Source organism: Symphalangus syndactylus, chromosome 9 (assembly GCF_028878055.3).
Source record: "Symphalangus syndactylus isolate Jambi chromosome 9, NHGRI_mSymSyn1-v2.1_pri, whole genome shotgun sequence".
Classification (NCBI taxonomy): domain Eukaryota; kingdom Metazoa; phylum Chordata; class Mammalia; order Primates; family Hylobatidae; genus Symphalangus; species Symphalangus syndactylus.
In genome coordinates, this window is record NC_072431.2 from 135,944,226 (window position 1) to 135,960,917 (window position 16,692).

General features: G+C 41.3%; 1 protein-coding gene across 3 annotated transcripts in view; it reads left to right on the forward strand.

The window, feature by feature from the left end:
- The window catches only part of GLIS3 (GLIS family zinc finger 3), a 491,196-nt gene extending 481,576 nt beyond the window's left edge, over positions 1–9,620 (forward strand). For all 3 annotated transcript variants that reach the window (XM_063609882.1, XM_055294333.2, XM_055294332.2), the window contains 2 exons: positions 6,580–6,762; positions 7,661–9,620. In XM_063609882.1, coding sequence (XP_063465952.1) covers positions 6,580–6,762; positions 7,661–7,797 — 320 coding nt within the window. In that variant the 3' untranslated portion in view covers positions 7,798–9,620. The remainder of the gene's footprint in view (positions 1–6,579; positions 6,763–7,660) is intronic.
- Positions 9,621–16,692: the final 7,072 nt, after the last annotated feature.

Genomic DNA, 16,692 nt, shown 5'->3' on the forward strand with positions numbered 1-16,692 from the left:
GAAATTGAAATGCTTATGTTATTAGAAGAATAGAAAAAGAAAAAAGTCAAAGTAACAGTTATAGGGTGTGAACTCTGTGTCAGGCACATGCCCAGCACTTTACACTGGGTGCTCTCTGTTAATCCTCTTTAGTCTTTGTGATTACCTTACAAGTAGATACTGTTAACACCCTCATTTTGCAAAATTACAATGATTGCAGCAAAGGCAAGCACACACATTAGTCACTGTTTCTTCTGAAAAGTCAAAGAATAGATGACTCCTGAGGTTTGGGTAGTGGCTGAAAAACCATAGCACTTGGCCTGGATCCCTGAATTGATACAGTCTGCATCACATGGAGTTAAAGGGTTTTCCCATCTGACATATCAAGGGGTCTTGGAACACACAGCATTGTTTCCAAGGAGTCTCCTAGAGGATCCTGCCAAGCCTGATTAGGTCACACTCTGGCAGGGGAAATTCTGGGGAACCTTCCTGATGTTTTTGAGGGGTTCCTATTGTTGTATGTGGACCCCCTGGACCTATGAGTTGTCATCATGGTCCAGGCTGAGCCTACTGCAGGGAAGGAGCTGTCTCAATCCTGAGTGTTGTCCACGTAGCACTTTTCCTAGTGCCCACAGTTTGGTGGTGGTTCCCCAGCCTCATTGTAAAGGAAAACAAGCATTTTGTTTTGCAAGGCCATCTGCTGCATAAACAAACCTACTAAGTACACAGATCATGACTTATCCCCTTGATGAGGTGTAGGCTGATGGTATTAATCACCATCCATGTTCCTCAACAGCTGGGTAGAGCCTTCTGTGTTGACACTCCACCATCATATGGTAGGATAAATGGAGACCCACAAGGGCACATCGCCACCCTGGTGCGCATGGAGAGCTAGGCCTGCAATCTGAAGTGAAGAAAGTGGGTGACACATTTCTTTTTCCTTCTGCTGCTTCCAGAAGGGAACGTAGTACCTCTAGGAGGGTTGGAGTGCCCTGGCAGTTTAGCTTAAAACATTCCTCAGCTTCTTGAGGGGTTGGGAGTTGAGGGACAATTCTTTACTTATTAATGCATTTATATTCTGGTTCCTTCCACAAAGATTGAAGTGGCAAATTTGCAAGGAAAATATAGATGTATTAAAAAATCTAATATACTTTCTATCTTGAAGGCCAGGAGCCTAAGATTATTTATGTTGCTTTATTTAAACTTGGGGTGGGTCATGTGTTTTTCTTTCTGGAATTTAATTAGAAATACTCTTGAAACAAAGTTGGCTAGACCTGGGAATTCAGATTGCTCTAGAGCTGTGCTGTCAGGTACAGTAGCCATGAGTGGCTATTTAAATTTGAATTAATTAAAATTCAATAAAATTTAAAAGTCAGTTCTTCAGTCACACTAGCCACATTTCAAAGATGTAATAACCACATGTAGCTATTGTATTGGACAGCACAAAGAGCATTTTCATCATCATGGAAAGTTCTCTTGGATAGCATGGCCCTAGAGGGTAACCTTCTATTATCATATTTACTCTTGTCTTTCCTTTCTCCTCTAACCTTCCCCACTCCCTTTCTAGTTTGGGAAGAAAATCCAAAGCTTCATGGGGCTGCTTTATCATCATTAGCAAAAGGGACCGTGAACTCTTTAACCTATCATCACAGAGACACTAGTGACTCTGTGACTAAAAGAAAAAGAAAAAGCGTTCTAAGAATGAATGAATGTGAAGAAACTCATGCATGATACTAGAGGTGAAAACAGAAGATAAATATATAAAACATTTCAGTTTTGTGGGTACATAGCTGGCTATTTCTGAATCGTGGAAATAAAAAATAATTTTTGCCTTCTTTGTTTATACTAGTCTGCATTTTCTAGTTTATAATTAGCCTCAAATATTCTTATAATTAGAACAAGTTTGTTTTTAGGAGGGGAAAAAAAAACTTCCCAAAACTGAGAGGAAGAGGAATGATTCTCCTTGACCTTTAGGAACTGCGGTTTAGGTAGAATACATTTATCTGCAAGTTCCTCCCCTCCTCCATTCTTGAAGGCAAAATAACTTTTAAGGTAGAGAGGTGATTCTGTAATTAAATGTATAACAACAACTAACATTTATTGCCAACTTATATTTATATGTATGTTCTTATGCTATTATAAATGCATGTGTTCTCACTCCAGCTATATTATCAATCCTCAAAGACAAAGATTTTGTCTTATATTTCTTTGGTTTCAGCAATGGCACCCTAACCAGCACTTGATAGCCACTGTTGACTATCAGTCAATAGTGAATTCAGAGCAATCTGAATTCCCAGGTCTAGCCAACTTTGTTTCAAGAGTATTTCTAATTAAATTCTAGAAAGAAAAACACATGATCCACCCCAAGTTTAAATAAAGCAACATAAATAATCTTAGGCTCCTGGCCTTCAAGATAGAAAGTATATTAGATTTTTTAATACATCTATATTTTCCTTGCAAATCAGTCACATAGCCACAATCTGACTGATGGACAGATTGGCTGACCTTGCCACCACTCTCAGGTTTTATGCCCACAAAATGTGTTAACATCTTGCCTTATTTTGCTTTGGGTCCGAGAAGTAGTGTTCTTTCCAAATTTGCTACATGAAATCCAACCGCTGGAATACAGGAGCCATTCATTAGAAAATGAGTTAGGCTTTCTCTGGGTTTGTGTGTGTGGCAAGACCCTAACAGAATTTTTAAAAAAATTGTTGGTTTGTGAAAATAGCGCTGGGAAGAGAATATGTGAAAACTCTTTGAGTGACCACAACCACCCACACCAGTGTATTTGGCATCTCTAGTAACTGGCTACTTGGAGGAAGAGATTTAATAAAGAGGATTTTCTTTTCTTGAGTTGGCTGTTAGAGTGATAAAACATGCTTGTGGGGCCATTCTGGTTTTGACAGTTTCCTGCGTCAGCCAAGACACCCACGGGCAGGAATTAGAGTCTACTCTGTCCTCCTCGCTCGGATCCAGACTAGGAGATGAAGCCCAGAATGTTGGATTTGATATTTAACTTTTCCAGGTGTATTTTGCCTCATCACAAACCTTTTATACTCTCATATATCACAACATTTGAATACAGACTGAAGCACGTGACACTTCTGTTCCCTCTTAGAAGCAGGAGAGAAGATAGGAAAGGGTGAATAAATTGGTTTTCATGAAAGGCCAGTGAAAGTCTCTATCATTGCCCCTGAATGATTAATGTCCCTAATTGCGAAGTTGTGGGAGTTTAGTGAAAAAAATATCTTCTTTTCTTGGAAGGTTGATATTACACTGAGGAGTGCTATCAGGAAACTTATGGGTGACAAATATGAGGAGAGTTTGCATAAAGATATAGATAGCAAATATTGTCTATTTGCTCAGGAGAGATTATATTCTAGTAGACCAACCATGGCGGTTTATGCTACCGTTTTCCTCCTGACGATCCTGCCATATGTGCCTGTGCCTGGCCTCCAGGTACCAAAGTCAAGATCAGTCCAAGGAACTACCGAAACCATACATCTCCACATTCCAGGTTCCCTCAAACCACTCAGACATGTTGCTGTTTGGAGCCCCCAGTAGGGTAAATGAAGAAATTAGCCTGTGTGTCCATTAGTGCAGGATTGAGGAGCCATGAGCAGGAAGAGGTATACAGCTCAGGTCTTCAAAAGGCCAAAACTGTTGAAGAGTCCACCTAGGAACAGGGGGTGTGCCACATACCTGCTGCTTTGTCCTTTCTTACATTGGTTATTGTTAAATAACTTACTTGTTCTTTTTGGAAATTTTATTTCCCTCCATAAACTTTTATTTTTAAGAAATACATTGTCATTATAAAATAATTTTATTTTTTATTTAGCAAACATATATGCTATGTAATTTATATTATTAAATTATATATATAAATGCTAATTATAAAATTGTATAATATGTAAATATTAACTCATTTAATCTTTATAACTCAGTATGATGTAATTACTGTTATTAACCTGATTTTACAAATTGGAAAACTGAGGCACCAAGAAGCTAAGTAATTTGCCAAGACTACACAGTTGGTAAGTAGTTGAGCTAGGATTTGAACCGCAGGATCCAGAGTACTTGCTCTTCACTATTGCTAAAATTCCAAAAAATATACAGGCAAAAAAAACACACCCAAAGACAACTATAGATATGGTAACTTGCCATCTTTATTCTGTAACATAGGCATCCATACAACTGATCCTAGGCTTTGTATTCAATTTTGTATCTTGCTTTTTGAAACATGAACCTTATAATGGTCTTTCCATGTTGTTAAAAGCTTATTATAAATACTGTTTTAATACCTATTTAAAATTCCCATCACATAAATGTACCACTGTTTGCTTAGACATTCTCTTATGGTTGGCCATTTTGGTTCTTCAGTTTTCTGTTTTGATCACTAGTGCTGCAATCACTGTCCCTGTGCAGAATTTCTTAATGTTCTTCAGAACATATTTTCAGGATACTTTATCAAAGTGTATTTCCTTAATCCAGTAGCCTGAACACTTTTAGGGTTCTAGATACAGGTTGTCAAACTGTTTTCCAAAAGGTTTGTACTCTCTTCCAGTGTCTACAACATTACATAGAAATGCCTTCTTCATTCACACTTCAGCATTGAGAATGATTTTTAGAAATCTTTGCCAATGTGATAGGTAGAATGTGACATTTTATCATTGTTTTGATTTGTATTTCTTTGTGGGCTTGAGAGTTTACAGTTTGCTCATATTGGATGATCAATTATATGAGTATTTATGAGTGGTCTGTTTGGGTCCTTTGCCTGCCTGTCTATTGAAACCACGCCTTTGGGCATCAAAAGGAAAAGAGACAATAGCTTTCCATTCTTTCTTCTTCTGGCTTGACGTGGAATTTCCTTAGGTATTTTCCTAGTCTATACTAATAACAAGCATTTAATCTTCTTCCAAACCTTATGTGGATATTTCTGTTGATTCTATATAAAGTGCACCCTAGTCTGCTTATAAAGGATATTATCATTTTGTTTTCTACTATGAATGTGCCCTGTCCATAAATCTGCATTTGATCTATCTTGGATCATAGACTCCTAGAGGGCCAGTATGTGTCTTTATGGACGGTTAAGCACACACTCTTTGGCAATATTCATAACAACCATAGAATAGGCCTCCCAGCGTCCCAGCAAGGGTGATCTGAGCAGTTACACAGGCTACATTGTGGGTCCTAATGGGAAATGAGAAGGGTTGAGAGCATAGTAGGTTGGATGTTATCAGTTCACCCTGGTTTTACTTAAAGAGAGCTAAGAAGAAACTTAAATAGCACCTCCCCTCTCTTTTGATAGGTGGTTCATTTCTTTAATAAGGGATGAAGCCTTCCAGTCTCAAGAAGAGGCAGTTCTAATAGAGGAAGGCACACAGGAATAAGGGTCCAAAGTCAATGGGTTTGTTCTGCATTCTCCATTATTTAGTGTTTGTGGAAGAAATCCTGGGGTACTTCCTCTATTAATCCCTTTTTTTCCATCAAAACCAGAATAGTGATATCAATAATAACTGGCATTTATAAAGTACTTTAAAACGTTACAGATGGATTTCCTTATCCAATGACTCACTTAATCTTCACAATAGCCCAGTGAAGTAGACAACGACATTCACATTTTACAATCCAGGAGACAGACACAATGAAATGTAGAGACTTAACAGCAGAGCCACAACTCTCCCTCCAGTAACATATGGAACTAAGATTTCATTATTATATTTTCAAAAGCATATTATCCTCCAAGAAAATAATCTGTTGACTTAAATGTATTATGAGGCAAGGAGAAAGAAGAAAAAAGTAAGCCATCATGAAAGGAGTGGAGGATCACAGAAAAGAACCACATAGGACCCCAAGGAAAACTACATTGAATGGAAAAAAAATGAAAGGAATAGATGAAATAAAATTATCAAAAGGTTGATGATTATTTTCAAATACTACTCTTTTCTCATATTTTTCCTCTTTTGGAGTTTTATTTGTGTTTTAGTTTTATTTTCTAACATTTTCATAACATTATTCACTTCCAGTTTTTCCATTTACTGTGAAGATCAACCATAGAAATAGTTAAGTACACCCGACTATGGAACACTGTCTACCTAGCCAGGATAATAAGATCTAAATGTGCATTATTTCTCTATTGGAAAGACAGATAGATGGATGCATTTTTAAGTGGGCCTTTTTAAGAGCACTCTGCAAGATTTTAACCAGTGTGAAAACAGAAGAAAATACAGGATAAAGGAAGTTAAAGAAGATGCATTTAATTGCCGGTAGGAGAGTCTAGGGTAGGAACCTCCCCTGAAGGTCAGGCCTTCAATGTCCAGGACTCTTCAGAGAGTCTAGGGAAGATAAGAAGCCTTCTCACTTCAGATACTAAAGCACATGATAAAAACGTTACACACTAACAAGCTTGGAAATCCCTCTAAGGTAGAGGAGCTTCAGCCCAACAGTGTATTCCAAATGTTTGCTTGGAAGATTTTACAGGTGGCCTTAAGAGTTAAAAGTATTTGTCATGTGAAGCCAGGCTGAGTGAGCTTCTGGCTGGCTTGGAATGATCTGTGGAACTTGTGCCCAAAGGAGCTCAATGCCATGCTTGCATTTCAGGATTTTATGGGCAGCTGCAGACGTTCTGCCCCCCACATTACCCTGATTCCCAGAGAACTGTGCCGCCTGTCAGCTCCTGCAGTGTGGTGCCTTCCTTTGAGGACTGCCTGGTCCCTACATCCATGGGCCAGGCCGGTTTTGATGTTTTCCACAGAGCCTTCTCGACTCACTCGGGCATTACAGGTGTGTTGGTTGTCTGTGACTCAAAAAATCCTGTCAACTGACAGGAGAGACCAGGTGGGCTGCCTGTGACCGACCTGGGCTGGACTTGACCAAGCAGGTGACCCCATCAAATCCTGTTGAATGACCCCTGAAATGTCTCTCATCTTTGCCTTCCTCTCCAGCCCTCCTTCAGCCCCTCTTCTTCCACCACCCTGGTGCAGGAGCCATCATGTCTCTCCCAGACTATGGCCATAACCTTCCAGTAAGTCTCCCTGACCTGATTCCTCATCTTTACCATTCTGCCCTCCATACCACCACGAACACTGCCTCCCCAAAATGAAGGGTAAAATATGCCTCTTTTCTGCTCAAATATATTAAATAGTTTCCAATTGCCTAGAGAATAAATTTGACTCTCCATCATGGCATTCAAAGCCCCCCCTAAGTTAGGCCTGATCCAGCTCTCCACACCTGCCCACACACATTTTTCCCTACATGCTCTTCACCTGAGCTTTGCCAGCACCCTTGACCCCACAGGCCTCTCCCTGTCTTTGCTCTTTGTTTCCTCCTTCCGGAATGTTCTTTCCATATTTTTTCATCTGTGAGAATTCCATTCTCTTTTATGACTCAAACTTTAACACCACCTCCTTTTTGAGGCCACCCCCAGCCATCCCTAGAACACTTTTCTTTTACTTCTTCTCAGCCTGTCTTTTGTGCGGTCATATTTTAGCCAGCTGCCTGCAAGTCAGCCTCTTCCCTCACTAAGGTCGCTGGAAACAGAGACTCACTATAGGGCCCAGGCTGGCATGGTTGCCTCCTTAGCCCCCAGTCCTCACCTGGTGAGCTACATTACTGTAGTGCACTTCCAGTGGGTGTGGCATGGGGGAGGAGTTACTGACTTACTGTGTTCTTTCTCTTCCAGTGTATGATTTACCTTCAAGTTCCTCGAGCCTCTTTGGGGAGTCTCTCCGCAGCGGGGCTGAAGATGCTACCTTCTTGCAGATCAGTGCTGTGGACCGCTGTCCCAGCCAGCTCTCCTCTGTCTACACCGAAGGCTAAAAGCTCTCTTGGTCACTCCTGCACACCCAGGACCTTGATGTTGCTTGCCACCTTTTGTTTTTGTACTCTCACAGACTGCATGAGGAAGGATGTCAGCCCAATCAGCAGGACCTGCAGAGTCACTGATGTTCTTTCAGAAGGCAGGACTGAATGGCAGAGCTAGCTCTGCAGGAATCATTGCAGTTGCTCCTTTTTCTCTCTGGGTTTCCTGGACTATGTGACCAGGAGGACTGTCTTTTCAAAGGGAATTTAGAGCCTCACTCTACTGGATACCTGTTACTTCCTGGCTGTCAACCCTTAAAGGACCCCAATGAAATGATGTGCATGTGAAAATGTAGTTTGGGGATGACCCTGCCTGAAAACTCCAAACAGGGAAAAAGACCTCAGTTACCAGAGGCATAGTGACCTGCCTCACCTAATCCTCACCCTTTGTGCTCCTGATGCAAAGCCAGGCACAACAAGGGAAATCCATGTCCAAAGCATAGTGCAGTCTCAACTCTTAGAAACTCCCTGGGTTTCCCTTTTCTCTTAGCCACATGCTAACCAGTTGCTTCTCAGTGTTTCTTTAATAGAAAAATAAGGTTTTATATGCCAGCAGCCTATCTTTGTTTTTGCATTTTAAAGACTTAGTTATTTATACGTACTTTAAAATGAAAAAAAAAATATGTAAAGGTCTGTTCTTTGGATGGAAATCATTATTATTGTAATCACCTCAGCTATAGACATTTTGCACAGCTGTGGTTCTGCCTGGCCCCACCTCTGGCATGTTAGTTTTGCAGTTAGCAAAGGCTACCTGAGGGAAATGGAGTGGGCACCTCCCGCACCAACAGTCCTATAGCTGGAACCTTCCTGGGTTGACTGTTTAGTAACTCCACCTCAAAGACTTTGTTCAAAGAAAAACGTTGTTTGACTGGTTTACCCATTGCCTCCACTCTGGTGCTGTACCCAGAGAAGTGCCAGATGTGAGAACTGGGACAGACTGAGTCGTGTGCCAGCTTCCCTTGGAAAACCAAACCTAATGATGCTTGACTTCCAGTGCTGAGATTTTACCAACGTTTTTCAAGATATCCACTCCTTTGTCTGTCTCTTCCCTATACTTCTCTCCACCCTCTTTGTGCATCCCTCTTACCCTCTTCCTGAATGTGGTTCAGATATCCCCACCAGCCGCCACTGTCTGATCATCTTGGGAAGGTAGAAGTGACAGTTCTCGAAAAGTCTACAGAAAGAGGCAACTCTTTTTCTAAGTTCCAGTTTGAAGGTCTGGAATTTTCACATAGCACTTGGTTGAAAATATCAAGCCTAAATAGGAAGTCATTTTCTGTGACACCTCTACATAGCTATTACAGATCCTAAGTCCTAGGGCATCAGCTATAAAAATTGGCCAGTCCCAAGGACACAATAAGTTCTAACATTCTGGTACTATCATATTTCAAGTATTTTTTCTCACTTTTTAAAAATGTTTTTCTGAACAAAAGTGAAACAATGCCATTTGTCAAACTAAGATCATTACAATCTTCAACAAGACAACTAAAACAGCTTGATGTTAGATGGGATTCTGTGACAATTTGTATACTAACAGGTCCTTCCAGTCTCCCTCCACAGTCCCTCAATCGGAAGTATTCTACCTGATTCCAGAGTTCATTCCAACGTGCAGTAGAATGAGGTGAATGAAGAACCAAGTGTGGGTTTTGTTTTCACAGTGCACTTGGTCAATCTAGTTTCTCTGAGTAGTGGGCTGTATTCTAAGAAAAGCTTTCATGTAGACGTCAAAGTCTGCAAAAGAGATGAGTTAGCCACTTTACAAAAACCTGCTCTGCTTTACAAAAGATGCACATCAGGCTTCCTTTACAAGTGAACTCCAAGGCTGCTTGGAAAGAACCACCCTTCTGGCAGACTTTGTGGGCCATGTCACTTGGCCTAAGCAAGTGGCCTAACATATGCATGCTCACAGCTAGTAGCATCCCTCATGCGTCCTCTGTCATACTCTGGAAAGAAAAAAACTCTGCTATCTTCAGAGAAACCATCTATTCATACTTAAATATGGAAGCCTTTACAAGGAACTCAAAATACATTTCATTTGTACAGTGAGAAAAAAGATGAAAAGGCAAGGTTGTTATTGCAGTTGACATTGTCAGCCCTGCCTTTTGGCTTTAGTAATTTAAAGTAGAAAGAGGGAAGGAGGACAAAACAGAAGCTCAACTTTAGAAACCATGGACATCACCTCCCTCTTTGAGAGGAGCTGCTTGTGAACCAGGCTCCAGTCTTCCTGTGGCCTCTCACAGTACCCCTGCCCCTTTCTTACTATACAGGGGCAAGAGGGACTCTAAAGAGGGTGTAAGCAGTAGAGGCCCCTGCAACCCTCCTTCCTCAGCAGGAAATAAATGTGGAACCCCAGAGGGACATTTTGTCTCAGAGAGAGCATGCTGGAAGCAGGACCCAGTGCAGCCCTGCTTCCTGCACCGTGGGTCTTTCCTGATAGCTGCAGGCTTGAGATTGCGACCTCAGGATAGGACACGTTCAGATGCCTTCCAGACTACACACACTATGCTTAGATTCGAGAGTCTTTCCTGACCTTAAAATTTGTCCCTTGCTTACTTTCACACTGCAGAAGATTTATAAATACTTTCATCATTATTTTTGCAGCAGTACAAGTGGAAACTTAAAAAAAATCATTCCCTTTCATGTCCTGGTCTTTTTAAGTCTTGATACGTAACCATTTTCATAAACATCCAAACAGAGATTGTCATTCCCCTTAAAAACAGAAACAAAACACAAAACTAGTGCTTGTGAAAACACACAGCGTGGCCGGGCGCAGTGGCTCACGCTTGTAATCCCAGCACTCTGGGAGGCCGAGGCAGATCATGAGGTCAGGAGATCGAGACCATGGTGAAACCCCGTCTCTACTAAAAATACAAAAAATTAGCCGGGCGTGGTAGCGGGCGCCTGTAGTCCCAGCTACTCGGGAGGCTGAGGCAGGAGAATGGCGTGAACCCGAGAGGCAGAGCTTGCAGTGAGCCAAGATTGCGCCACTGCACTCCAGCCTGGGCAACAGAGCAAGACTCCGTCTCAAAAAAAAAAAAGAAGAAAGAAAACACACAGCGCAAAAACAATTATCCTATTGCATTAGAAAAAAAATCAGTCTGCCTAGAGACATTTCATTGGCTGCATTGTCTTAATTCCCTAACGAAACTGCATCAAAATGTCAGTTGTAATTTAGCCTCTGATCAGCTGTTAAATATTATTTAAATATTTACTGGTCCTGTGGGGTATCTCCCATTACCCATGTCTCCCTCAAATTACATAAGCGATCATAAAATAGGAAAAAAAAAAAGGTCTTTAGTAGATCACACCAGAGTTACCACTGATAACAGCGCGCTGGCTTTGTTCAGTTATTTCTAAATTACCAGCCGTCAAGCACAGCAGCACCCTAAAACCAATTTTGAGCAAGGATAAATTCACCTCCCTCATCTGAGAACCCTGACTTTCCAGTTGCCTTGAAGTATTGGGAATAGTGACTGTACATGTTCAATTTAATTATTTGGTATTTTATTTGACTGTCTTGGCCATGTCATTTTATAGAAGCATTTTTAAATAGCACTTTTTGTTAGTGGTGTGGAATTTCTGCGGTTACTTTTTTTTTTTTTTTTTTTTTTGCAACAGATGAAGCAAAAAAAAAAAAGCACTCATTGGAGAAATACTGAGTGTAAAAAGTAAGAGATTTATTTTGTACAGACAGCAAAGAATCCTGTGTAATGTTGCTGACATAAAGCACTTTGGGGGAAAAAAGTGGAAATCTGTTTTCCATAAATCACACAGACTCTTGTACATAGTTATATACACTCACGTAGAGAAATGAACTGCATATATCATACTGGATATGGGGCCGATTTTACTCTAGAGGCACATCTGGTGCTTATTGTCATAAATCTTTTAAAGAATTAGGTACACTTTTTTCTATTAATATGTATAGTTTTATGATTTGTCACAGTTATGTTTCATATAATCATAAGTTATTTTGTCTTGTTCATGAAGTCCTTTTTTTATGTCAAAAGTAAAATGAAGGGATTGTGCACTTGGTACAGAATAAAACTGGAAATAGAGGAGACACCCTCCTGCCTAAAATCCTCCTTCAGCCTGTCACTTTAAAAAACAATGGCAACCATCATTGTTTGTTTGTTTGTTTGTTTTGTTTTGTTTTACCATCAGCCTCCTGCATACTGGGAATGGTAATTATAATTAAAGGCAGATGATGGGGGAGGGAATGTTCAAGTCCAGCTTTAAAATGCCGCATTGCTTTGGGCCAGAGCTGTAGCCTGGATTTAATTATAGATATGAGGACGAAATGGCAGTAAAAATGAATGTCTCCCTGAATCCTTTACATGTTGGGAGTGTCCATAAATAAAACATGAAGTTTTATTTCATCAGATTTAATTAAAGCTTTTATACATGTTTTATTGGTTATTCAATTAATCCGCTTCACAAACTGGATAAATGTGTGCTAGGATTTGGGGTTTATTTGTGCCTTTTCAAAGTAGCACTACATCATGCTTCAGAAATGCCTCTAGTGCTTGGTACTCCCAGTGCTGGGGTTTCGGCAAGCTGACAGTTGGAGGAGGGGGTCATTTCAGCCCTGTTTTCCCAAACCCTTCAGAGAAAGACACAAGCATCAACTTCCCATGATCTGATGCCCTGATCATATAATCTGATTCCCTGGAGAAAGGGGCAGGTACCATTTCCCTAGTTTCCTCATCCTGTCCACTGTGCATGCTTTAGAATACCACCTGCCCCATTGGCTGTGATGCGCTTTCTTCCTCAGCTCCCATCTATGGGAGGATGTGTCAGAATATTCTCACATCTGGTTTACCTGCTAGCCAAGCACGTGAATCCAAAAGAGATCACATCTCAAGGACCAATCTTAGAAAGTCGACTGTTTACTTGCTGCTTTTTTTTTTAAGACTTGAGAATTGTTTTAAGAGAAGATACAAAGTGGAAGGGACGATGGTCCCATGAACCTTGTCTGGTCTCTCAAGGTCAGAGAGCAGGCACCATTAGGTCCAGGGTTGTGGAGGTATAAATAGTGCTGATAACATACAAAGAGCTCCTCAGGGGGGTGGAGCCAAGATGGCCGAATAGGAACACCTCCGGTCTACAGCTCCCAGCCTGAGCGACACAGAAGACGGGTGATTTCTGCATTTCCATTTGAGGTACCGGGTTCATCTCACTAGGGAGTGCCAAACAATGGGTGCAGGACAGTCGGAGCAGGGCATGTCTGTGAGCCGAAGCAGGGTGAGGCATTGCCTCAATCGGTAAGCGCAAGGGGTCAGGGAGCTCCCTTCCCTAGTCAAAGAAAGGGGTAACAGACGGCACCTGGAATATCAGGTCAGTCCCACCCTAATACTGCGCTTTTCCAACAGGCCTGGAAAACGGCACACCAGGAGATTATGTCCCGCACCTGGCTCGGAGGGTCCTATGCCCATGGAGTCTCGCTGACTGCTAGCACAGCAGTCTGAGATCAAACTGCAAGGCGGCAGCGAGGCTGGGGGAGGGGCACCCGCCATTTCCCAGGCTTGCTTAGGTAAAACAGCCAGGAAGGTCGAACTGGGTTGAACCCACCACAGCTCAAGGAGGCCTGCCTGCCTTTGTAGGCTCCACCTCTGGGGGCAGGGCACAGACAAACAAAAATTCAGCAGGAAACTCTGCAGACTTAAATGTCCCTGTCTGACTGACAGCTTTGAAGAGAGTAGTGGTTCTCCCAGCACTCAGCTGGAGATCTGAGAACGGACAGACTGCCTCCTAAAGTGGGTCCCTGACACCAGAGCAGCCTAACTGGGAGGGACCCCCCAGTAGGGACAGACTGACACCTCACTCAGCCAGGTACTCCTCTGAGACAAAACTCCCAGAGTCACTATCAGACAGCTGAATTTATGGTCTCACGAAAATCGCTGTTCTGCAGCCACCGCTGCTGTCATCCAGCCAAACAGGGTCTGGAGTGGACCTCTAGCAAACTCCAACAGACCTGCAGCTGAGGGTCCTGTCTGGTAGAAGGAAAAGTAACAAACAGAAAGGACATCCACACCAAAAACCCATCTGTACATCACCATCATCAAAGACCAAAAGTAGATAAAACCACAAAGATGGGGAAAAAACAGAGCAGAAAAACTGGAAACTCCAAAAAGCAGAGCACCTTTCCTTCTCCAAAGAAACGCAGTTCTTCACCAGCAACAGAACAAAGCTGGACGGAGAATGACTTTGATGAGTGGAGAGAAGAAGGCTTCAGACGACCAAACTACTCTGAGCTACAGGAGGAAATTCAAAACAATAGCAAAGAAGTTAAAAACTTTGAAAAAAAATTAGGCAAATGGATAACCAGAATAACCAATGGAGAGAAGGGCTTAAAGGAGCTGATGGAGCTGAAAGCCAAGTTTCGAGAACTACGCGAAGATTGCAGAAGCCTCGGTAGCTGATGCGATCAACTGGAAGAAAGGGTATCAGTGATGGAAGATGAAATGAATGAAATGAAGAGAGAAGGGAAGTTTAGAGAAAAAAGAATAAAAAGAAACGAACAAAGCCTCCAAGAAATTTGGGACTATGTGAAAAGACCAAACCTACGTCTGATTGGTGTACCTGAAAATGATGGGGAGAATGGAACCAAGTTGGAAAACACTCTGCAGGATATTATCCAGGAGAACTTCCCCAATCTAGCAAGGCAGGCCAACATTCAAATTCAGGAAATACAGAGAACGCCACAAAGATACTCCTCGAGAAGAGCAACTCCAAGACACACAATTGTCAAATTCACCAAAGTTGAAATGAAGGAAAAAATGTTAAGGGCGGCCAGAGAGAAAGGTCAGGTTACCCACAAAAGGAAGCCCATCAGACTAACAGCTGATCTCTCAGCAGAAACTCTACAAGCCAGAAGAGAGTGGGGGCCGATATTCAACATTCTTAAAGAAAAGAATTTTCAACCCAGAATTTTATATCCAGCCAAACTAAGCTTCATAAGTGAAGGAGAAATAAAATACTTTACAGACAAGCAAATGCTGAGTGATTTTGTCACCACCAGGACTGCCCTAAAAGAGCTCCTGAAGGAAGCACTAAACATGGAAAGGAACAACCGGTACCAGCCACTGCAAAAACATGCCAAATTGTTAAGACCATCGAGGCTAGGAAGAAACTGCATCAACTAACGAGCAAAATAACCAACTAACATCATAATGACAGGATCAGATTCACACATAACTATATTAACTTTAAATGTAAATGGGCTAAATGCTCCAATTAAAAGACACAGACTGGCAAACTGGATAAGGAGTCAAGACCCATCAGTGTGCTGTATTCAGGAAACCCATCTCACGTGCAGAGACACACATAGACTCAAAATAAAGGGATGGAGGAAGATCTATCAAGCAAATGGAAAACAAAAAAAGGCAGGGGTTGCAATCCTAGTCTCTGATAAAACAGACTTTAAACCAAAAAAGATCAAAAGAGACAAAGAAGGCCATTACATAATGATAAACGGATCAATTCAACAAGAAGAGCTAACTATCCTAAATATATATGCACCCAACACAGGAGCACCCAGATTCATAAAGCAAGTCCTGAGTGACCTACAAAGGGACTTAAACTCCCACACAATAATAATGGGAGATTTTAACACCCCACTGTCAACATTAGACAGATCAATGAGACAGAAAGTTAACAAAGATATCCAGGAATTGAACTCAGCTCTGCACAAAGTGGACCTAATAGACATCTACAGAACTCTCCACCCCAAATCAACAGAATGTACTTTTTTTTCACCACCACACCACACCTATTCCAAAATTGACCACATAGTTGGAAGTAAAGCTCTCCTCAGCAAATGTAAAAGAACACAAATTATCACAAACTGTCTCTCAGACCACAATGCAATCAAACTAGAACTCAGGATGAAGAAACTCACTCAAAACTGCTCAACTACATGGAAACTGCACAACCTGCTCCTGAATGACTATTGGGTACATAATGAAATGAAGGCAGAAATAAAGATGTTCTTTGAAACCAACGAGAACAAAGACACAACATACCAGAATCTCTGGGACACGTTCAAAGCAGTGTGTAGAGGGAAATTTATAGCACTAAATGCCCACAAGAGAAAGCAGGAAAGATCCAAAATTGACACCCTAACATCACAATTAAAAGAACTAGAAAAGCAAGAGCAAACACATTCAAAAGCTAGCAGAAGGCTAGAAATAACTAAAATCAGAGCAGAACTGAAGGAAATAGAGACACAAAAAACCCTTCAAAAAATTAATGAATCCAGGAGCTGGTTTTTTGAGAAGATCAACAAAATTGATAGACCGCTAGCAAGACTAATAAAGAAGAAAAGAGAGAAGAATCAAATAGATGCAATAAAAAATGAAAAACGGGATATCACCACCGATCCCACAGAAATACAATCTACCATCAGAGAATACTACAAACACCTCTATGCAAATAAACTAGAAAATCTAGAAGAAATGGATAAATTCCTGGACACATACACCTTCCCAAGACTAAACCAGGAAGAAGTTGAATCTCTGAATAGACCAATAACAGGCTCTGAAATTGTGGCAATAATCAATAGCTTACCAACCAAAAAGAGTCCAGGACCTGATGGATTCACAGCCGAATTCTACCAGAGGTACAAGGAGGATCTGGTACCATTCCTTCTGAAAGTATTCCAATCAATAGAAAAAGACAGAATCCTCCCTAACACATTTTATGAGGCCAGCATCATCCTGATACCAAAGCCTGGCAGAGACATAACCAAAAAAGAGAATTTCAGACCAATATCCTTGATGAACATTGATGCAAAAATCCTCAATAAAGTAGTGGCAAACCGAATCCAGCAGCACATCAAAAAGCTTATACACC